The 22,688-nt window shown below is 37.2% G+C and overlaps 1 protein-coding gene across 1 annotated transcript in view; it reads left to right on the top strand.

Annotated features, from left to right (window-relative positions):
- PIK3C2G (phosphatidylinositol-4-phosphate 3-kinase, catalytic subunit type 2 gamma) overlaps positions 1 to 22,688 on the top strand; it is a gene marked incomplete at its 5' end in the record, with an annotated part of 168,311 nt that overhangs the window by 56,662 nt on the left and 88,961 nt on the right. The window contains 2 exons of the mRNA XM_008939690.1: positions 2,953 to 3,046; positions 4,018 to 4,112. Of these exons, the coding sequence (XP_008937938.1) occupies positions 2,953 to 3,046; positions 4,018 to 4,112 (189 nt within the window). The remainder of the gene's footprint in view (positions 1 to 2,952; positions 3,047 to 4,017; positions 4,113 to 22,688) is intronic.

Genomic DNA, 22,688 nt, shown 5'->3' with positions numbered 1-22,688 from the left:
TGACCATGACTGAAATTCTAGAAAGCAATGGATATTACATCTGGGGCTTAACAAATTGTCATGTAGTTAAAAGAATATGTTAACTGCCCATTCTTTCAAAAGATTCAACTCAGGCTGAAGCTGACCACAAGATTTACAAGCTGAAAGGAACAGTTTAGTAAACAGGACCAAAAAATTGCCAAAATCTACTTCAAGAAGAGTAGTGAGAGTCAAGTTTCCTGAAGCAAACTAATCTGTAGATTTTTCATTACAGCATCTATGCATTTAAGCTCATCACTATTCTAATCAAACCTCCTAGAGATACTTTTGGAAACTTGGATATAGCCCCAGTTTTGTCTAACAGTAAATTAATATTAAACAAATCAAATGTTAGCTGCTTTATTTTCTGGAAAGATTTGAAGTAAAATAATTTTATCATTCTCTGTATAGCTGGAAAAAAATATAAGAGCTTCTCTCATCATAGCATTTCATATATTCAAATGTTGGCTGCTAGTAAGGACAAGCAGTAACAAAGTAATAACATTTTTCTGCTCGACTTGATGCCTGTATAGAGCATATTTCACTGTTCAGTAACCTGTTGAACTAGGCAAGAAGGGAAAGGCAAAGACTAATTTCCATATTATCTGCACATGCTTGGCACACAGGCCTTTGCAGAAACAGCATAATTAGAAGATAGGATGATATGAGAGGGATTTTTTTTTTATATGCAGTCCTCCTTCAAATAAGTTTTGTTCTAAATGGCCATATGAATATTAAAGTAACAACTTCATATTCCTAATAATTTGCCTAGAATAAATAAATTAAAAAGTAATCCCTGCAAAATAGGCTAATTTGGGGCTATCATAATAATTTATTTATAATGTATTCCCTCTCTCCCCATCAAGGGCTTCTCATCATTATACAATTACAAACTGTATTAAAAACATAATCAAATATGTACAGTAACAGACAAACAAAACAGTAAAATCAGACCTAAGCCACATTGTCAAAAGAGGGTTTGAAAGTGCTACAGGTGGTAGGTGATCACAGCACAGAAATCTAGGCCTGTCAAGTCCAACTATTAGACTTTTTTTATTTTTCAAAATAGCCACATTTTTATCTGATGGCCTGTAGCTAATTTGATGGTTAAAGTGTACATATTCTTTTGCTTCAGCTTGTTTTATTGAACTTTAAAGCTCAAGATTAGCGCTGCAGGTGCCATTATACATCTGAGCATTTACCTCTACAGTTTCTTCTCTTTCTCTCTTGATAGCAATGAGTACTCATTGATGGAAATGTGGTAGTCTCCCATGTTTCACTTCTGATTTATTTTTCTAGTGTGTATACTGTTGGCAGAAGGTGCTGGATGGTAAGCTGGGAAGAGAGCAGTCTGGTTTAAGTTGAGCTTATAAAACAATAATACTGGTGGCCCTTTGACACTTTCTGCCAAACATAGTGGTTCTGATTTCAAAGGACTTTCTCCAAGGTGAATTGACAGGATAATTTGTGTCCTTTAGTCATCATTTTTGTGTATGCCTAGGCTGCCAATTCAGAGGTTTTCAGAAGAGCCTAACAGCCATATCAGTTCAGAGGGAAGGGATTCACTGCTTTTTGTGGTGTGGGTACTTTCCCTCAGAGAACTGGATCAAAGCCAAGCAGCAATTTTGAACAATATCTACTTCTCTGTGGCGCTGTCTGAAGACATTCTTGACCCTTTGGCAGAGGTGACCAAACCTTGCTGCTCTGGTGACTGAAAGATCTGCACAGGCTTCAGGAGAATACAAAAATGGTTCTTGGGATCGCAATGGACAAGCTTCAAGTGCTGGCAGATAGTTAAGGGTGACACCACATAGCAGACATACACAGAAGATCACATCTCTTCCTTTCCCTGTGAAAGTGGGACAGCAGCAGAACAGCTAACTGTGAACCAATCTAGGCAGCTTCTGTGAAAGTGAAATTCTCCTTGTACCACAACTCATGTCATAAATGCAACACATGAAAAGGTAGACGTCATTTTTGTATTTTATTTTTTCAGAGGAAGTCCTAACATTTTCAGCTTTCAAGCAGTAAAAGAAACATTATATACTTTTCTTCTTTTTCTCTGAAAAGAGAGAAAATATTCTGCTGAGTCAGGTTATGTCAAAATTTCATTATTTTTCTCTTTTAAAAAAAGATGTTTTGATGAACTATGTTATCCAGCCTTCTTTCCCTGTTCTGTCATTGCTGCTACACCATGCTTTCCTCTTTCATGTTTTTATGGCTAGAGTTCCATCACAAAATCTATATTAAGCTACTACCACTTTGGTTTCAACCGGGACTTGTTGAGAATATTACCTATGCTGAATATTCAAATATTTTCCCATCGGAAATGAGTCTTTCACTGATGGAGCCTTTCTGGGGGAATGTGTAGATTTTAAATTAAATTTTCCTTAGAGAAACCAAAGAGAAAACATGTTTTTTGTTTCAAAAATACTTCTGTTTAAAAATATTTTGTATGGTGTCATGATACAAACTAGAATAGCTGACATTAGAATAATATATCTGGAATGAACCTGTTTTTGTGTGGGAATTTTCGAGTATTTGTGGTGTTGTTCAGAACAAAAGAAGTCTTCAAGTGGCTATTGAAAGTTCCCATAACACAAAAATTTCCTATTTCAGGTAAGTAGAAGGAGTAAGAGGAGTTCTATAATTTGCTTTATATTTCTGGAAATTACAACACATGATAGTTCAAATTAAAAAAGGCAGCTGAAGTTTAGGGTGTTTTTTTTCCCCTGTATGACAACAGTAAATCCAATTGAGTTATCTGCTACATGTTTCTTGACTCTTGTTAGAGTAAAGCAAATGAATTGATTTTTTTTTTTCCTATTCCATTTTGAGAGAAAACCTGTTTTTCTAACATTTTATATTGGTGAGAGCTCAAGAGAGTTGCAGTGGTTCAGTAGCTCTTAATGATATCTATTTGTTTTGCTCTAGTTTTCCAGATCAAGATATCCGTAGAACAGCAGTCCAACAAATAGAATATATGTCAAATGATGAATTGTTAGAATATCTGCCACAACTGGTTCAGGTAAGGAAGAAATTGATAGCCAAGGAAGTCTTCTATTCAGATCAATAACTTCATTAAATACTTTTGATTCTTTCAATTGGAGTCATACATTGTAAGAGGAGTAAATAAGAAAAGCTGATCAGCTGATGCAATGATTGAATTAATAGGGCTGAGGTTTAGACCGTTTTCCATTCAAAAGAATGTAAGAGTTTTGGCATGCTAATTGAACTTTTCCCTATACAATAAAAAGGTGTTTTCAAAGTAATGAACAAAATTTAAAAATGCATCTGAACAAGGGGAATTCTGCTGTGACCACCAAACCAGGGGCTGGTGGTGGCAGGGCTTCATTGCAGTCAAGGAAGCAAATGCTGTGATAACAAATCAGTTTTCTTAATACCATATATGTGGGGAAAATCATAGTCAGCACAGAGTCACCAGGACAATTTCAACGCAGAGTTGTCTCTTTAGAGATGTACATTTTTTTTCACTCAAAATTAATGTTTTACAAGTTGTATACCCACTGCTTCCAAAGCAATCATTTTGTGGTTGATTAGGTCCTTTGTTGCAGTTAAAGAGGAACTTATGAAAGCTTTATCCCCTTACTTTGTAACACTGAGCACATGAATTGCTTACTATTCAACATTTCAGAGTTCCTCTGGGTATTTTGTGTGTGTTTAAATACACATTTATTTAAGTGCATGCATGTATATACAGATATTTAGGTAGATATATACATGCATGAATATATTTATCTAATCCATTACTGTGAAGCAGTGGAATATGCACACCTTTTCAGCATTCACACACCAGGACACTTATGTGACCTTTCACCTTCCACAGCTTCTGTTTCAGAAATAAGTTTATTTTGCAAACCAGGCAATCAGATAAAAAATTAAATATAGCTAAGCACTGGGTCCTTTCAGTTTAATTTTTTTATAAAAGAAAGATAAAGGCAACATACAAGTGATTTTATTGTTAATTTATCCATTAAGGTGCTCAAGTTTGAGTGGAGTCTTGAAAGCCCTCTAGTGAAGCTCCTGTTGAATCGTTCTCTTCAGAGCCTCCAAGTAGCCCATCAGTTTTACTGGTAAGATCATTAGCCATTACTACCATACTCGTTTGCCGTTACACTGAACTTTATCCATGGTTCTACTGGTGAGGAACTCCCTTTTTGCTTAAAATCAACAGAAAACTACAGGTTTTGCTCTTCCTTTATTCCTCTATCAGTACTGGGTATGGGTAAATTGTATAAAAGTCCTACTTATCTCTGCCTTCACCCTGCCCCTGGTGGGAGAGCAAGGAGAAGATTTGTTCACTTAAGTAAGATGCCATTTGTATTTTTCTGTATTTTCTGGTTTAAGCCAAAAATAGTCTTCCCCAAAATTTGCAAGCTACAAGCACCGTTGGCTTGTTTATACAGGATCCTGCTTTTGTGATTTCTCTGACCTCGCCTGAAGTTGTGACACTTCTCATGTGTTTGAGATGTGTTCTACCATCTCAACAACTGCCCTGTGATCTGAAAATCAGACTCTTATGGGTTTGTGCTGTTTGTTTTTTTCCCCATGTTTAATGATAATGGATGAACTGAGCTTTCATCTACAGTTCAACTGATTCAGACCCCTGAAAGCAAAAGCTTTCCCCCCAGCCAAGGCAAGAAAACAACTTGAAATACAATCATTTGGTTGATGAAGTGTGAAGTTGGAAAGAGCATAGATTATACCTTCATACATCTAGGGTCTCTGGAAGTGTTAGAGGGGAGAAAGCAGAATTATGAATGTGTTTGTTTCACTGAAATGAGTAGAACAACAGTAACATAACTAATGAGTTTTTCTATCAAATAAAGAGGACCCACATTTAGTAAGCAATTTTTCTGACAGTGCCTGAAATATGCCTAAGATGATTTCTACTATCTTATATTATACTTAGTCATAGAACCCTAGACTGGCCATTTTTTTTGCCCTTAAATGTGCCCAGAGTTGGTAGTTTTCCTGTATAATTAGGAATTATTTCTAGAGTTCAATCAACAATGGGAACATAATCAGGTTGCCTGTGCTTTCTTCAATGCCTGTCTTTTTCTCAGAAGAAAAATAACCAAGTGTCTGTGGTCTTCTTCCTCTTTACTTTCCAGTGGAGGCCTATGTAGATCATCATTTTTTCCCCAAATTTTACTTAGGCTGCCTAATATTATATTTTTGTGTAATACAGAGCATAAGTTTCATGCTGAGTAATGGATATCCTTATCTGGCACCATATAATTTAATGTGCCAAAATATATTTATTTCATATGTAGCTTGATATAGAGCATACCTGTACATACCCACATCAAATTGAATATTTCTCAGTGTTCACTGTATTGTCTGCATTTCAGCTGGTTAGTACTGTTCATGCTAAGTACCTCTCTTATTTAAGATTCTTGTTCAAATGTTTCAATCTAAACTGAGAAAGTTAATATTGCACACGTCTCTTAAAATTTGCCTTCTTATGTTTTTCGCGTTGTACACTTTTTTTTTCTTCAGTTACTCTGATTCACCATGTTCTTCAATAACAAACTGTTTTCCACCTCACATTTCAGTTTATGGAATTATTTATATGTTTGTTCTGATATTTTAAAAGTTATAAATTCTATTCACAAAATTTAACAGTAATTTCATAGTTTTTATTAATAAAGCTTTAATTAACAAAGGCTTTCCTTTACTTCACAAACTTAATTTCCATTACTTATAAAACTAATGGAAAACACAGGTTTTCTTCCACTTATGCCTAAAGAGATTTTAAAAAGAAGCTCAATGATTTAATAATGTGGGGAACATGTGTGCATGTACACTCACAAAACTTCTTTTAAGTAATGCAATTAGGTAACATTTTATTCTCAAGTGTCACGTTCTGTTTCCTTACCAAATTAGCAATCAAGAAGCAAGGACTGGTAAAAACAAACTTTAGTAACAAAATTATATGTATCTTTAATTGTAATGAATGACATTACCATTCTACTATTAAATAATATGACATTGTGCACAGTTCCCACCCAAAATAAAACTTGGAAAAGAAGACTCTAATGTAATTCAGAAAACTAGTGGTGTGATTTCAGAACCACAGGGGAAAAATCAACCAATTTTAACTTCCATGTTTCACAACACTATTGTAAATCTAGAAGCCAGTTACCAGAAATGGTCATGACTGTCAACACTAACCTATTTTGATGACAAATATAATTTATTATAATATCCCAGTTATTTAAAAGTGACTCAATTTCCCTGCACACCAGAGATAAGCAGCTACCCAACAATGATGTAACAGCTCATCACCTTTTTGGTGTTACTGTTGGAAAGTAAATTGTTAACTCTGTTCCATCAAACAGTGATAAGTTTGTCTAAAAACTTTATTCAAAAATTATGGGACACTGATTGGCAAAGCTGGACAGAACAGATAGCATATTAATTCTTGGGACACGTCTTTAGCTGCTGTAAATCAGGATAGCTTCAGTCTGTTCTTTGCTTGGATCTTCCTGCAGATTTGTCCCATTAATGATGCTATTTAGAGTGAAAAGGTAATTGGTCATAGCATAGTTTCAGTTGGAAAAGGCCTTTAAGATCAGAGAGTCTAACCATTAGCCTAACACTGACAAGCCGAACACTAAACCATGTCCCTGTGCACCTCACCTACACATCCTTTAAATACCTCCAGGGATGGTGACTCCACTACTTCCCTGGGCAGCTTGTTCCACTGTTTGATAACTCTTTCAGTGAAGATTTTTTATCTGACATCCAACTTAAACCTCCCCAGCACAACCTGAGGCCATTTTGTCTTGTTCTATTGCTTATTACTTGGTAGAAGAGACTAACACCCACCTTGCTGCAATGTCCTTTCAGGCAGTTGTAGAAGATTATGAAGTCTCCCCACAACCTCCTTTTATCTGGACTAAACAACCCCTGTTCCCTCAGCCAATCCTTGTAAAATTTGTGCTCTAGATCCTTCACCAGCTTCATTGCCCTTCTTCGGATATGCTCCAGCACCTCAGTGTCTTTCTCACAGAGAGGGGAGCAAAACAAACCAGTACCCAAGGTGCGGCCTCACCAGGGCTGAGCACAAGGGCATAATCATTTCCTTAATCCTGCTGGCTACACTATTTCTGATACAAGCCAGGATGTTGTTGGCCTTCTTGGCCACCTGGGCACACTGCTGGCTCACGTTCAGGTTGATCAACACCTTCAGGTCCTTTTTCACTGCGGAACTTTATAGCTTCCAGTGCCCAAGCCTGCAGTGTTGTATGGGGTTGTTGTGACCCAAATGCAGGACTCAGCACTTGGCCTTGTTGAACCTCATACAATTGGCCTCAGCCTATGGAACACTAACACTCCCTGTTTGTCTGTTTTTTTTCTTGCCCTACGTGACTTTTTCCCATTTAAATTCTTGATGAATTAGGGCCATCTGTATTTATCAGTGTTTCAACTCCTCATTGTTACTTTTGAACGCACTGCCCTTCTCAAGAAGACTAAAAATTGACCATGCATACAGTGCCATACAAGATCCCTGTCCCACTTAAATCCCACTTTAGTCTTATTTCAAGAGTTCCTAATGTCCATGAGGCATGGGGAACATTTGCACTGCCGAAGTATCTTCTAGAGATTCACTCTTATTCAATCTGAAAAGATTCCAATCTTTTCCCATCAGACTTCCTGAGAGGGGAGAAGGCTGGAGCAAGTTTTCACACTCCCTGGAGCTATGGTGAGAACTTATTAGACTGGTTCTAGCAAGGCAGAAAAGTTGTCTGAGGGTAAAGAAACCTGCTGAGCCCCTTAGAGCCCTTCTTGATGAAAGTCTCTGTTTATCTCCTTGCTACTGTGTTTTACACACAAGTTTTTTTATCAGCTCTTATGCTAGTTTTAATCCACCTCTTGGTCTCTGGCAACCTGCCAATTGGTTTCCCACTTGCTTGAGTGTTTTTGGCTTTTACCTAGTTTCACAGGTGGTAGCTGCAGTGTACGGTCAGAACAGCTGTCTGGGCAGCAGGTGGCCAGGGGTGTGCCTCACAGATGGTTGCTTTCCACAGGAGGATTGCATAATAGGGAGAAGTATAGTGTCCTTCAGGACCTGTGGCAGCTGCTTGAAGCTGATGCTGAGAAACAGGTTTCATTGTCCTGGAAGAATGCAAGTGTTTGTAAATTTTGGTGGAGCATTAGAATCTGGTATGCTTATCTCAAGAAAAGGAAAAGTCAGGTGAAGTCCTTGCTGAAGGCAAAATGACTCTTTGTATCTTCTCTTCTAAGTCACTAAAACTTTCTAGAGCTTTCCCGGTTCACAGTATTTCTCAACTACATTTCAACTGGCAACAAAGAGAGAAGGGGGGAGTATTCTATCTTTTCCAGTCCACCTCTTGTAGATAAGTAACGTCAGATGAAAAAGGTACTCCTAGTGAAACCTAGCACACTGAAAGCAATGTGAATTAGACTATTGATTTTGAGGCTAGAACATAGTATTTTGTTTTTATTTCATTTTCTATGTAAATAAAGAACTGTAAGAAGCAAAAAGAACACAAGCAATGTATAAAAGTTTAAAAAGACTGGAGTTAAATTCTCTGCTATTGAGACATTTGTCTCTCATACTCTGTTTTCCAAAATCATTACTATTTAGTTTCATTCAGCATTCCAGCATTGGAACAATAGATTATTGCCTCATATTTTCTGGAAGGAAATACATATTTTTTGCTATCAGAACTGGTCTATGTTAACCATAATTTTTTTGAAGACTTCAAAAGAAGGAATAAATCAAGCAGATGCTCATCTTTCCAACAACCTTAATTATCTGAACATTAAACAGGTAACCATCTTCCAGCTCTTCATCTTCCTCCATTATGGTGTCTTTCTTCCACAGTCAGAAGTTATCAAGTCTGCTAATTGTTAATGAACTTCCTAAATAGCTGTGTAGAGCAGGCTGAAAAGCTCAACCCATTAAAATGACATTAACGCAAATACAAAAGATGTTTATTTGGTTTTGTGTTAATTTGGTCCTTCCCACTGATCAGAATCAAATGTAATCACATAAGTAACTTCAAAGCTGTGAATAGCCAGTTACATGATATGCTCATCAATTGTTTTGCTACTCTGCATTAGGATTTGAGTTCAAGTCTGGAGCTGCTTGATCTTATAAACTTTCTGAGGGTAACATCTCATTCAACCAAATGATGATTTTAGATTTCATCCAAATTCAGAATATTTGATGTGGCCATCATTGTGTTTTGGACTGCAGAGAACCTCAACAGTAGACTGAATTTATATCTTGGGATTTTAGTTGTGAGCTCATAATTCTTACTTATGAGATGCCAGTGATTTGAGACCATTTTCCCCCTAGTTACTTAAGTGTATATTAAATAATTTTGTGAGATAATGATTCAACTGTCTACTGTACTAAGTGTTTCATTATTAGCCATGTGGGACTTGGATTATTGCCTTGGAAAAGACAGATAATTATTTTGTTTCCTAATTTACAGACTTACAATTTTATCAGACTCCAGTTTTAGAAAAAGATATTGTGAAATGAAACAGAGATTTTCTTGCAAAGAAGCACAAAGAAGTAACATAACTTTGTTGGGTTTGACCTTCATTATTTGGGTAAATGGTGCATTTAAAGCAACAAAACCACATCTTACATTTATTTAAACTCATTTTAGATTTTAAGAAAAAAACCACTATTTTCCACTTACTTTCTCCTGGCTCTAGAGAAAGAATTAACTGTCTGTGACCAAAGCTGGAACTGGTGAAAGGAGATACCTAGCTACGGTCAATATCTAGTTACCCTAGGTCTGTCAATAGTGCTCAATAAAAGAGGACCAAGGAGCAAGACCAAGTGCTATACCTTTGGTCTGCCAAAATTTGTAATTGCTGCCTTCCTCTCTGGCCCTGCTTTGGACTGCTTTCTCTAAGATTCCACTGGGACAGCTTGGGAATAGATCACTCCAGGCACCACTCCTAAAAGACATGATAGGTAAAAGTGCCCCAGCTTTGACACACTCTGTCCTACAGTGTTGCTCTACCCACACTTTCCTGCCCATGTGAACCACCCAAAGCAGATAAGACTAATCTTCAATCTCTTTTAAACACTCTGCCATTTAAGGACTATAACATAACCATCACAGTACTTCTGGAGCTATGGGGATCAAAAGCACGCACAGAGCATTGTATCTTATGACCACCGTGTAGCACATGGAGCACCAGTGAGACCAGATTCAGTCCGTGCTGCAGAGGGAACTCCCCCTAATATGTCTGTGCTGTTTGACATGGGTCTCTTAGTCTTGTAAATGTACCCTAAGGCACAGGCTGACATTCAGTGTGATAACTGAAAGGCCTGGTGTTCATTCTAGAAATAATACTTTCAGGCAAAGCTACAGGCATATTGGCAGCTATTCTATCCTTTAGTAGGAATATTTGTAAAGCTACTGTCTATGTGCTTCTGTGCACAAAGGTGAGAAGTCTGAATCCATGCCTCTCTGCAGTTTATGAGACTCTTTGCATTGACTTTAGTGGCCTTTGAATCTATTATTCTCAGGGACCAAATGTGTCATATGTTTTGCTAGAACCAAGTTAAGTTATCTGAATGGCTTTGCACATAACATTTTTTTTGCCAAAAATCAAATATGTTGCAGATGGTAGGATTTCTCTTTATAAATTGAAATATTCTGACTAAAATAATAAACATCTTAAACTTTTAATCTTCTGACTAAAATGAAAATAAATGCCAAGGAGTTAAAAATCAAATTGTGAACGCTACTGGGAGAGATTAATAAAGAACCTAAACATGGCATTTTAGCATTTTAAACTTAAAGAGGTGGTTAGTTTTCCTACTGTGTTAAAAACTATCACTTAAAAAAAAAATCCATTTAAAAATTAATAGAGCAATCAAAGCTATGCCTTCTTGGACTTCAATGAATATAATATAATCTGGTGAATCCTTGACAAAGGACATAAATAACATAGTTATGTATGTGTCTGTTTTTAATTCCTGTAATGATTCTTAGTGGAACAAATGTGTTCCTGAATGTTTAGAAATCTAAGAGCTCTGTGTGTTTTTCCAAACTGGGTACAAGCATGAAAAGGAAGAGGTAGGTCACTCATGATCATACATCGAGGTGAGAATGGGTTGAAGTGTGATTGTTCACATCGTTAATTGCCCTTGTCAAGCCAAGTATTGAGCTGCAGATAAATAAGTTACTGATCATAGAGACAACTCTGTGTTTGTGCTTTTGGAACAGAGAAAATTCCACACCAGAAGTTGTATTTGAAGAGGATTAACGTTGTCAAGTGCAATACAAAGAAGCCTGAAAATGCCAAAGTTATCAGTGCATAGTACTGTAACAAAAAAACATGCTGCTGTGTATATGTACAAGTGAACCTACTTAGAGCTGAAAAGATAAACTAAAAAAGGTGAAAATTTTCTGAAAATATTTTTTTTTAGAAAAGAGCAACTGGCCTTAATTCTTTTAGCTGCTCCATGATTTATAAGGTAGCACAAAGGAGAATTTTTCTCGGTACATTGTTTTTCCAAATACTGCCTGTCTGATTTATTTTCAGGTTTGCTCCTTTTACATTTAAAAATGTTGAAACTGACAAATCTAGTTTTTCAGTTATGCTGGAAAACTCCTTACAAGCTTCAAGTCATATCTGTCATAACCCCTCCAATATGAAAGATGGGTGTTTCTTTTGGATATCCTCTGTAGAAAGGATTGAACAGACCATTTTGGTGATTTGTTACTGCGTCTCTGGTGCTGGTATGTGGTGGACTATAATGACCCACTTGTGGAGGTCAGCAGGACTGAGGAAGTGGAGTCAGTGTTGCTGAGGAAGGGATTCAGAGCAGGGCTCTGTGCAGATGTCACACTAGGCTTTCTCCTGTGCCTTTCATCTTTTTTCCATTAAAAATGTTTTATTGTTGCTCCCTTCAAAAACAAAACAGAGTACCAAAATCTTTCCTGACGGATGCCTCACATAATCTTTACTTGTCCCAGAGGAACATTTGGCAATGTAAACTAGAGTAGTAATAAATCAGGAAAGCTTTTGACAAAACATTCATCTAGTTCTGTCACTTCAGATGGATAATTTTCAGTCATGAATTTGATGGATGTGGAAGTGTTGTTTTGATTTTTATGCTGTGAAAACCTGCCAGAAAAAGATGACTGAAAGTAATCCATAAAGCTATGTCTTTGCACTGAAATTTGCTTTAGGTATGCATTGAGCTAAGCAAATATATCAAGAGTCACCAACTTTAATAATCTGAAATCTCCAAATCATGAACAATAACAATAACTGAAATTTAAGGATGGTGTAAATTTCCAAAATCAGGATGTAATGATTTTGTGAGTGAAATCCCCAATCAGAAAGCAAACAGTATGGAGAATCTTGTCTGATTCTCAGCTGGGCAGCTGGTCTTGTTTTTTGCAGGTGAAGTGTTGCCTTCTGCAGCTGAAAGCAATCCTGCTGCTGAGAGGAGTCCTCCACTGGGCTGCTTCTCTGGTAGAATTTTTTGTTGCTACCCAATTCATATTGCTGAGGTGAACTACTAGGAGAGGATGCTACATTTTACATTTGTCAGATATATCTACAAAGTTCATTTTCTTCAGATTTCATGCTGGCTCTTTCAGTTTTTACCTTTTGTGAATGCTTGGAAACTATTTCATTTTGATCTCCCTTGTATAAAGCTTTTTTTTTTTCTATAAATGGCAATTATTGTATGCAAAATGAATCTGCAGATGTTTCAAAACTGCATCAGATTATGTAAAATATTTTATAACTCTTGCTCTGTTATAGGTCTTTTTCTCTTTCCAGTTTAGAAAGCTTTTGTGTTTTAACTATAGCTGTTTGAATCAGGTTTTGGTGAAATTTATCTTGAACTACCCTAGAGAGTTGTTTTCAATCCATTTTTCTTTGTGTATTGCAAAGTTATTACTGCATGACTTGAACAGATGCAGAGCAGGCTCTGAGTCTCTTGGATTGATACGTCAGCAGTCCTTGTCTGTAGTTATCATGCAGTTGATCACAAGCTTGTCTGACAGGTTTGAGTTCAGTAAATCATTCCTACTTCTGAATGCTTTTAGTGACATCTTTAAGGAAAAGTATGAATTAAACAGAGAGAGGCTTCAAGTGGATCCAGGACATTCAGTATAATGAATTATTTGTCATTTAAATATTGCTGTCAGTTGTATGTTTCTGTGGTTAATATTTCTAGGTTTAACCATCATTCTCTACCAGAACAAAAAATGAGCCTTGGACCTTTATCAAAATGAATGAAACATCAGAAAAAAAGAGTCATGAATTAGACTTTGTTTAATATGTTCCATCAGTACGTGACTTGACAGAAAATTACTTTGTGACTAATGGGAATTTTTTTGGGAAAAGAAGTCCCTAGTATAACCCCAAATATCATTATAAAACATTTTTTAAAATAAACTTATTAAATAGAATAAAAGTCTATATTTCTGTGGAGAAGAGGGGGAAGAATTGATAAAAGGTCCTTCCAGGTCAACAGTGCAGAATTATTACAATCCAGTATTTTTAGGTATTTGCAGATGATGAGCATTTTGGGATTAAACTCATGAAACCCTTGCTGTTTGAAAATATTTCCTTAAGCATCAATTGCTTTCTGAATACTCTGCAATATTAAATGGTATATTAGTCTGTAATAATAATGTTGTCATTTGGACAAGAACCAAATTAAAAGTAAGCTGAGAGAGGAAACAAAGAACTGTCAGATGAGTTGTCTTTGCACGGATCTTTTCCTTGAATAGCACTGCTAATATGTTGTAATAACCTCCTTTTAAGCAAAAGAATTATGCAACGGACCATGTCCCGTGTTGTCTCATCCAGTGTTTTCTTGGCAGTGAGCCTGCTTGGTTGATATTGGTGTGTGTTGGACTCCTGAATTAAATAACAGAAAGTGACCAGTGAATCTAAAAGGATTAAGGCTCCTTCCAAATCTAAAGCCTGTGAAATACTACCCAATATTTCTTAGAAGCAGTAGACATCTCAGTCAAAAGGCAGCCAACTGAATTGCTCTTTAGCTTTTGCTGTGGTGTCTGTCAAATACACAGAATACTCTTTGGTAAAATCCATGACATTATTTGTTTGTTTCAGAAAGAAAATCAAGCCACAGGGACTGACTTCTGTCTCTGAAAGGACATTGTTCCTATATAAAGATAATCAGAGATATGTTTTCACAATATGATATCTATAGTGGGTGGATGAAAGATTAATGTAAAGTAGTAAGAATTTTTTAATTACTATTTTTTTTAAATGTTCATAAAAATCAAAGCTTTCATTGAAACATTGAGTTTGAATGCAAACATTCAAATGGAATGTGAAGTACCAGATGAAGCTGAAAAGAAAGTCTTAATACTTATTCGAGTCACTGGAGGTGTGAAAGGCTAAGGTAACCTAATGAGTGCTACACTGAGCTATTTCAAAGGATTTATCTCCCCCTGCCCTCATATTGTTGAAAATTATCCCATTCATAAAGCAAGTCATCAGCATTTTCTCAACTCAACTTAGAGGCGATGCAATGCATATTTTGAGACAACCCCTAGTAAAAAAGTTGTTGCATCAGGTACATCTCCTCCTCTTGGTATTCATCTGAATTGCTCAATCCTAAACCATTAACAGATTTTCTTACTTAGCTTGAAAACACATAGACCTTTAAACACAATGATTTATGAAATGCCATTGGTATCTCAGCTGTGTAGTATGTCACCTGGCTGCTGTTTGCTGATGGCTCTTACTTGAGTGATAATCCGTTTGCTTATGTTAAAAAAAAAAAAAAAATTAAGTGGAGGTTTAGTTTAAGGCAGGATATATTGCTGGCATCATGTATATGGGAAATTGTTTGTAAATTTGATCAAAGCTTCAGCTCTGGAGTAGCTATAGTTTTTCATGTCTTTATCATTCTTTCAAAGAGCTAATACAAATTACCTCTACTAAAAATTTTAAAAGGTGAATGTACATTTTTTTCTATTCTTACTTTGCTTCTACTCAGTTTAGGATTTTAGTAGACAGTAGCAAAATAATAGGCTGGCTGTTGGTCTCATCAGAGAAGAAATTAGAGAACTAAATTTCTAAGCCATGCAAGCAAAGCACAATGGAGCATTTGCAGCTCTAGAGTGGTGCAGGTTCTGTTGTGTGGATAAACAGATGCAAAAGTAAAGCAAATGTATTTTGTTAGTATCATTAATGATAAGAACTGCAGAGGTGATCAATTTTAAGATGTTTTAGGAGATGGCTTTAAGAGATTTCCTGGCCCAAAATAGAAAAAGGATTCCTTTACTGCTCACTGTTCTTGCAACACTTATAAGGATCTAGAAAAACCATAGTGAATGAGCAAGTAAATAAACCATCTTGTTAGTAAAACCAAGAATAGTAAAGTCCATCTCATTAAAAGGAGTGAGAGCGCTGAAATAGGTATTGTAATAATATAATGTAGCAACAAAAATTAAATGGTCATTTGAATACAGAAGTAATGGCGCGTATACAAGTAGATAACCTTTTTGAATCAGCACCATCTCTTTCTCACAAATTGAGATTTTTGTTCTCATCTCATTTAATAAATGCCTTGAAGAATTCAAATCCTTAAAGGGTGACTCTAAGTACTCCAGTGTAAACAACAAAGCAGCCCTCAACATCTCTCTCAATAAAATCCTATTTTATGCTTCTTAGTCTTCATTTTTCTAGCTTGTGTAGCAGGGTTCATATCCAAGTAGATTTTTTTTTTTAAAAAAATCTTTTTTTCCCTTTACATAAGTGCTCAGCTTCCCCCAGCAATTGTCCACAGTCTGTCATTTGGTGAAATTAAAATAACTGTTCCCTCAAGGCCTCCTTCTGCTCCACTCCCAAACTGGTGCTTTCTTACATGTATGCAGCAGTGTTCTTATATTTTCAGATATGCATACACTGGTGTGTATGCTGTCCTACATGCAGTCTCTCTTCAAAGTTCACTTAGAAATGGGTAGAGGATGTAACTTGCAAAGCCTCACACTTCTGGCAGCTGAAAGGTTTGAAACTAGGAATTCTCTCAACCTGACTCTGTAAAAACTTCTGTCTCTCTTGCTTCAAGATCCTAATTCTTCTTCCAGGCACAGAAAGCTGACTAGTCACTGATTTGTAAAAGGAGAGAATTGCCACAATGTTCCCAGTGCTTGCAGAGGAGTGTGTAACTATCTTTGAAGTGATGCAAAAGAGGCTTTAGGCAGGCTAAGGGGTAAAGAGTAGTCACTAAAGGAACTGAGAAGGATAGCATAGCAAAGTATCTTTATAAGAGGAAGGATGCAGAAAAGAAAGAGCAGAGATGAGCAGCACAGTAAATAATATGTTATTGCTGTGTTACTTTAAGAAATAACAAAGTTAATTTTTCCCAGCTGTGAAGTTTAGATTCAGATGAAGAACTCCTGAGAGAACTGGGAGATCTAGAACAGCTTTCAAAAAAGTGTTATTCCCAAGTATAACCTGTACCATTACTTTCCCCTTCCTATACAATGTAATTTTGATTTGATTGCCTACATTGCTGCGTGTTCCTCTGGAGACCCTTGTGCCCAGACACATAACCACTTTGTGCTTCTATCTCAGTCTAAGTTATTGATTCTACAAACAAACAGCCATCAACTTCCCTTTCAGAGGAGCCACTGGAGACTCGTACTTGATCATTTCACACAAATCCTGACTCTGACTTAACTGTCCTCTTTTGCCTGACATAGCTTTTCTAAGAACCTGGAAGACTGTAGGCCAAATAGTGGTAAGTGGTCAGTTGTTCATTCAGAGAAAGAAGCTCTTACATTTTTTGCATTTCAAACATGCAAGAGAATGTTGTCCAGGCAGTAGCATAAGTAAAAACCCCAGTCTCTGTTATTCTGTACCCAAGGGTTCCAGCTGATGTGGTTTACACAATGTAAAGAATAATGTGGAGTCAAAAATTAATCTATATCACACAAATTTTTAAGCATTTACTGTTCCTGTGACAATTGGGCCCCAGCTAGAAGTGCTTGTCAGAAATCGCCTTTCTGTTGCAGTGAAGTTGATGGGACTCAAGACAGACCAGAGTGACGTTCAGAATTTAGAAATGCAGTCCTTTGCCTACTTATTCATGTTACTATTTCAAAAAAGTTATATGGACAGCAGAATTTTAAGTCTTCCTGAGGTGAACCACCATATCCCTGAAGTCCTGCCTGTCATTAGGTCGTATCCTTTGAAACCATGTCATATTCTGTGAACTCGCATAGTCAAACTGCACCTCAGTTCCTTTCCTTGTGTATCAACCTGCTGGTGAGGCCAAGACCTCTGATCAACATGATCCAATATCAGAGATAGCTCTCCTTGGAACAGGGAACAGACCAGAGGACCTCCTGATGTCAGCTGTTACAAGTTTCTGCAAGGTGCCAATTAATTCTGTAACTGTCTTGTCTTATTTGCAGATCCAATTTCCACAGGGAGCCATCAGGGTGGTCCCTAGATAATGTGTTGCAGGAAGGGTGTTTTCACCTCTAGGAAGCATTGAGAGTGATGTGAGTGTTTCCTAAATAAGCAGCTTGGTAATAAGTATCTTCTCTTGGGTGGACAGCTTCATCAATAACTTTCTACAGTGTTCCACACAGCTCATGATACAGCTGAAGGATAGTATCATGATGAAAACCCCTTGATAGGTTTCCAGACAGATAGGAGTGGTCAAATGATATGTTCATCCTTAAGGAATTCCACTTACTATCAGCGATGACAGTGCTGAGCCACTGCAAACACTCCATTGAACAAACGCTAGTAGTGTAATAAAGTAAGGTTCCTCAGTTCCTTGATATATCAGTATTGACATCCAGTTGTAGCCACTGAGGGATTTTCTCTTTGGAATAAGAGCAAATGACATAGCAGTAGGGATGTGCACTTTCTTCTGTAGCATCTGAAGAAGCAAAGCATGACGGCAAGCTGACAAAAACCAAAAGTGTTCAGTAGGAAAGAAAACGAAAAACAAACAAAAAAAAATGACAAGCCAAAAAAAACCCCCAAACCAAACACAAAACCCTACAGCAACTAAGATAAACACTCCTTAAATTAAGAGTTGTTTCTTATACTTTTATTCATTTGTTTCAATCAGGAGTTTTACAAATATATAATGGAAAATAAGAAGAGTTGTTAAAATGGAAACTTTGAACTTTTTACCTGATTGTCCCATTCTGCTCACATCAGCTGTCATGTGCTAGCATATAAAAGTTCTGCAACTTGACAGACAACACAATCTAATGATGATATTATTTGGAACATAGCTGTATAAAAAACCCATAAGTTATAACTGACAGCAAATGCTCTTTGGAATAAAGAAACCAGTAGTTTTCAATTACTGTTAAATGAGAAATTAAGTCAGCTGATACTAAGTGGGTGTAAATGTCTGGATTAGTAAAAAATTATCTGATGTCTTGAAAAAAAGTTAATTTACTGAATTGATATTATTCAGATTCATTAGCCTTAGTATGGCAGCTGCCATTTTAGCTAATGCAGAAGGGATTGAACAGGGATTTCCAGAGTCAAATCCATGGGTGTGGATTAATCTAAAGAATAGTCCCTCAACACAAGTGCTGTAACACACCACACATTTTTAACTGAGGGAAGATCTTGCTTGTACATCAGTCAGGGAAATGGGGTTCTGCCAGGGAAATACGCCTGTGCTATGTAATAATAATCCTTGAACACTGGGCACAGAGGAGGTCAGACAGTAAACAAGATTTCAGTGCTTCTTAGGGCTTGTCATAATGACAGCTGATCCAACTCTGCTTACCTAACTCAGCTAAGTTCTGCTTTGACCTGCAGCATTTCCTTTGAGTCTGGTCTTAGAAGTCAGCATTCCTTCTTCTGCTTAACCTTCTCCACAATGTCATTCCATTCTGTGTGATGATTTCTATCAGGAGAAGGATTTTTACTAATTAAGCTTTTGTAATAGGCACTGCTTAGCCAACTGTTGAGTGACTAGCATAATCCACAGATCTCATGTATGGTTTTTTGTTGGTAGAGCAGTTTGTTGAAATTAATTTAAGGAGTCATCATGACAAATATTCTTGCAATTGTCAGTGCTTTGTTCTGTGTGTCACTCAGAAGCACATTGACTGGTCATGGCATGAAAATGAAAAGTCACTTAGATAATGGCCCATTTTAATATCATTTTTTGCATCAATTTAAAGCTGACACACACAGGCTTCAGCTGTTGCCCTGATTTGTCATCAGGAGTTTTTTAAACAGCAGTTTAAAGGAGTTCTAGACAGTATTTTGACTGGCTCTGCAAGACTCACCCACGGCTGCCACCCCATGAGTACTGCCACTGCTTTGCTGGTAGAAATAATGTGTCACTTATCCCTATTAGATTTTGGTATGCACAGACTTCTTCCTCATTCAGCCGAGTACACATTTAAGGAGAAATGTGGCTGATTCAGGGGTATTCATGCAGTAAAAAGTGAGCGAGCTTGTGTAGGGTGAGAGAGGGGAGGAAAATTATGATTTCTACCTCTCATGCTGCTATCTAGCTGCACACTCACCTAGACTGAGGATAAGGACAGCACTTGGAGTGCAAGAAAGATACCTACAGCAGAGCCAGTGAGTTTCAAAGTCCCAGTAGCATTCTGTGTCAGATGGCTGATGTATATTTATTCTTCCAATGTAAGAACTGTCCCTGGAGAGCATGCTCCACTCTTTACCTGACTCAGAACATATGGAAATATGACATCTGCTTACTGCAATAATACTTCCACAAATATGATTGTGAATCTTAGAGCTAGAGATGAACTTTTAATCATAACAGCTAAATCTTGATTCTGTTTTTCTCAGGAGCAAAAACTGCCCAGGGCTGCTATTTTCTCCCATATGGTTGAAAAATGGTGGCTATACGAGCACCACATGGGAAGGAGGTAGCAACGTTATTAAACAGACCTATTTGCCATGGTGTTTACCTCTGTGGCATAAGAGCAGCTTGCAAATAAACACAACATCCTATGAGAAGGTAAATAATCCTTTCCTCTTTCGAAAAGGAAAACAAAAGCATAGAAAAAATAAAAAATTTTACCAAGGTGATCCAGCAAGTAAAATCAGGAATTCAAGATGGATTTTACTCTTACATCTACCTGAAATTCTTCTGACATTACAATCTATTAATTTTAGCCCCAAGATTATACAGTTTAATCTGAAGAGAACCATGTAAGATTTCCTTGATAAAAGCTTAAGAAGTAATACCTTCTTGGTTAAGGGTTCATTATAAGAGAATTTAGCTTATTCAAAAGTTTATTCAGATCTGGTCCCACAGTTGAATGTGTCTCAGCAGAGCTAAGATGGACTTGTAAACCTAGATGAAACTTAAATGTGTACTACCCAGCAATGGAAAGGCAATAAGCTACCTGAAATGAGATTAATTTCAGCAAGCCTCTACTAACTAAGGAAACCTAAATTCACATAGGTCTATGCCTCACTTTCCTACTGTGCCTGCCCTCCAGCTCTTCTGTTTTCCATGACAACTAGGCCAGCTGCCAACTAGGAAAATACCCTTGGGCCAACTAAAAAAAAAAAGTTCTCTCTTACTAATATCTTACAGGAAGCTTTCCCTGGTACATGAGTTTAACTTCAAATTCCCACTTCTCTTTTTACAAAGCCAATATTTGGTGGCAATAAAGCAGTGATATGGAAGGAAAATCAGAATCAGACCAGTATTTAAATCTGAAATTTAAACCTTTAGAGAAATCTAAAGATATTTCCTTCTCTGCTCTGCTTTCCTCTCTTACCTTTACAAAAGATAGTATTGCTATATATAAAGGGCAGCAAAAAATGAATAGACACCAAGCAAAGAGGGAGAAAAATAGAGAAGAAATAAAAGAGGCTGTCATGCCACAGTTATCGGGTCTAGGACCCAAGTTTGCAAATTCCCAGGTAAGGATTAAGATGAAGCAACACTAGAGGTCTTCTAATTCACAAAACACTAATTTATTTGATAACAATATCGGTATGCTAGGAAACAATTTTAGGTGTGTTTTTTCTTGAAATGGGTCAAAGGGTGGTCATGTACACTCTGTACTCCCCCAACCTGCTACAAAGAAGCCCACCAAAAAAAAGCATCATACCATCTATGTGGGGTCATGCCACCCCACTGTGACTGTCTTCCAGCTCCCACATGTCACCACTGAAGTTGTCCCCTCCCCCCCCCGCCCCCGATTCAAACCATGATCAGCCTTCTTTAGTGAGTGTTACAGACATCAACTCTAATACCACTGGACCATCACACAGGCCTAGAAAGAAGGGGGATATGAAGATAAGAGAAATACTCTTCTTTACAATGTAAATGCTTGTTATTCTCTCCTGCCACTGACAGCAACTAGCTGACAAGAGCTGTCTCTCATGGTCTCCTCTGCTTTAATTTAAATGGAAACACAGTAGGTATCAAATTGTTTGAAGAAGACTGTGGAGAGGCCTTATGCATAAGGAGAGCTGCAGTCTGAAGAGATTTCTGCCTTAAAAGAGTCAGAATCATGAAAAGATGAAAAAGTGTTATTTGGACTCTAGAGACTCCCCTATTGAAAAGTCTGATTCTCTCTCTTCTGTTTCCTGAAGACAAATGAGCTTAGCCAGTTATTTTTGAAGTATAAAGGACCACGTGTCTTCATGATGCCACTTTATCTGAGTTATGGAGATTCCCTCAAAGTTATTCTTTTGACAAAGTCACAGAGACATGTGCAGAGTGGTAACAAGTTTCTATGATCTAACGGTCTGATCCATGCATCCTTTGTTGTTGTGTAGCGTTGAGATGCCATGCGACAAATTGCCAGAAAAAAAGACGACTTGACATCTTACAGAAAGCACAGTGCATCAGATATGAGAGGACTACTGAAAACACTGTTTTGCAATCTTGTAATTACACTGAGGTACCACTGTTGCTGAGAAGCCTAAAGCTGTACCTGCTGAAGGCTCATTATATCTCCCTATTCCTGTGTAGACAGTGATCTGGAAAAAAGTTTCCTTTGTTAGTTTTTGGGAAAAGAAGGTAAGTAGGGCCACTACCTAGAGCAGAGATGTCCAGATGAAGGTGAAGATTCCAAAGAGACTGACTTGTCAGGAAATAATGTAGGATCAGGATCCTAGTTCTTCTTGTATCGCTTGTCCTTAAGACACAGTGGAACTACAGACAACTTCTTCTAGAGAGGCAGTAGTGATGCTGCCTTAAAAGAAACAGGAGCTCCACATGTATTTGGAATGTATCAAATGTCATCCATTCATCCTCTGCTGTTGGCATCTAATCACCTTGTCTGTAAAAATCTGAGACCGTCCTTGAATGATAACAGCTTTGACTGTAGATATTGTTAAACAAAGCAAATTCTTGTAACTGAGTGCAAAGCAAATAAGCAAATTAACAGCCCATCTAAAAATCTACTGATCTGCAGAATAAATTCTTTTGAATGTCATAATATTTGCAAAAGAACGTCATTTTCTCATCCTATTCTCCCAGAACCAAACCCCTCCCTCCTCATGCCCAAAATGAGTCATAAAAAGGGTAATCTGATAATTCTAGGATTATGAAATACAAATCTGGCTCAGAATGTATGAATAAAATCTGGAACTGCTCCTAAAACAAGCAGCCAATGGCCATAATGACCTTGTGGAAAGACAATTTTAGTTTTCTC

The sequence above is a fragment of the Merops nubicus genome, unplaced genomic scaffold (genome assembly GCF_000691845.1).
Source record: "Merops nubicus isolate BGI_N331 unplaced genomic scaffold, ASM69184v1 scaffold20044, whole genome shotgun sequence".
In the NCBI taxonomy this organism is placed as follows: Eukaryota; Metazoa; Chordata; class Aves; order Coraciiformes; family Meropidae; genus Merops; species Merops nubicus.
This window is presented reverse-complemented; position numbering and strand designations above follow the sequence as displayed.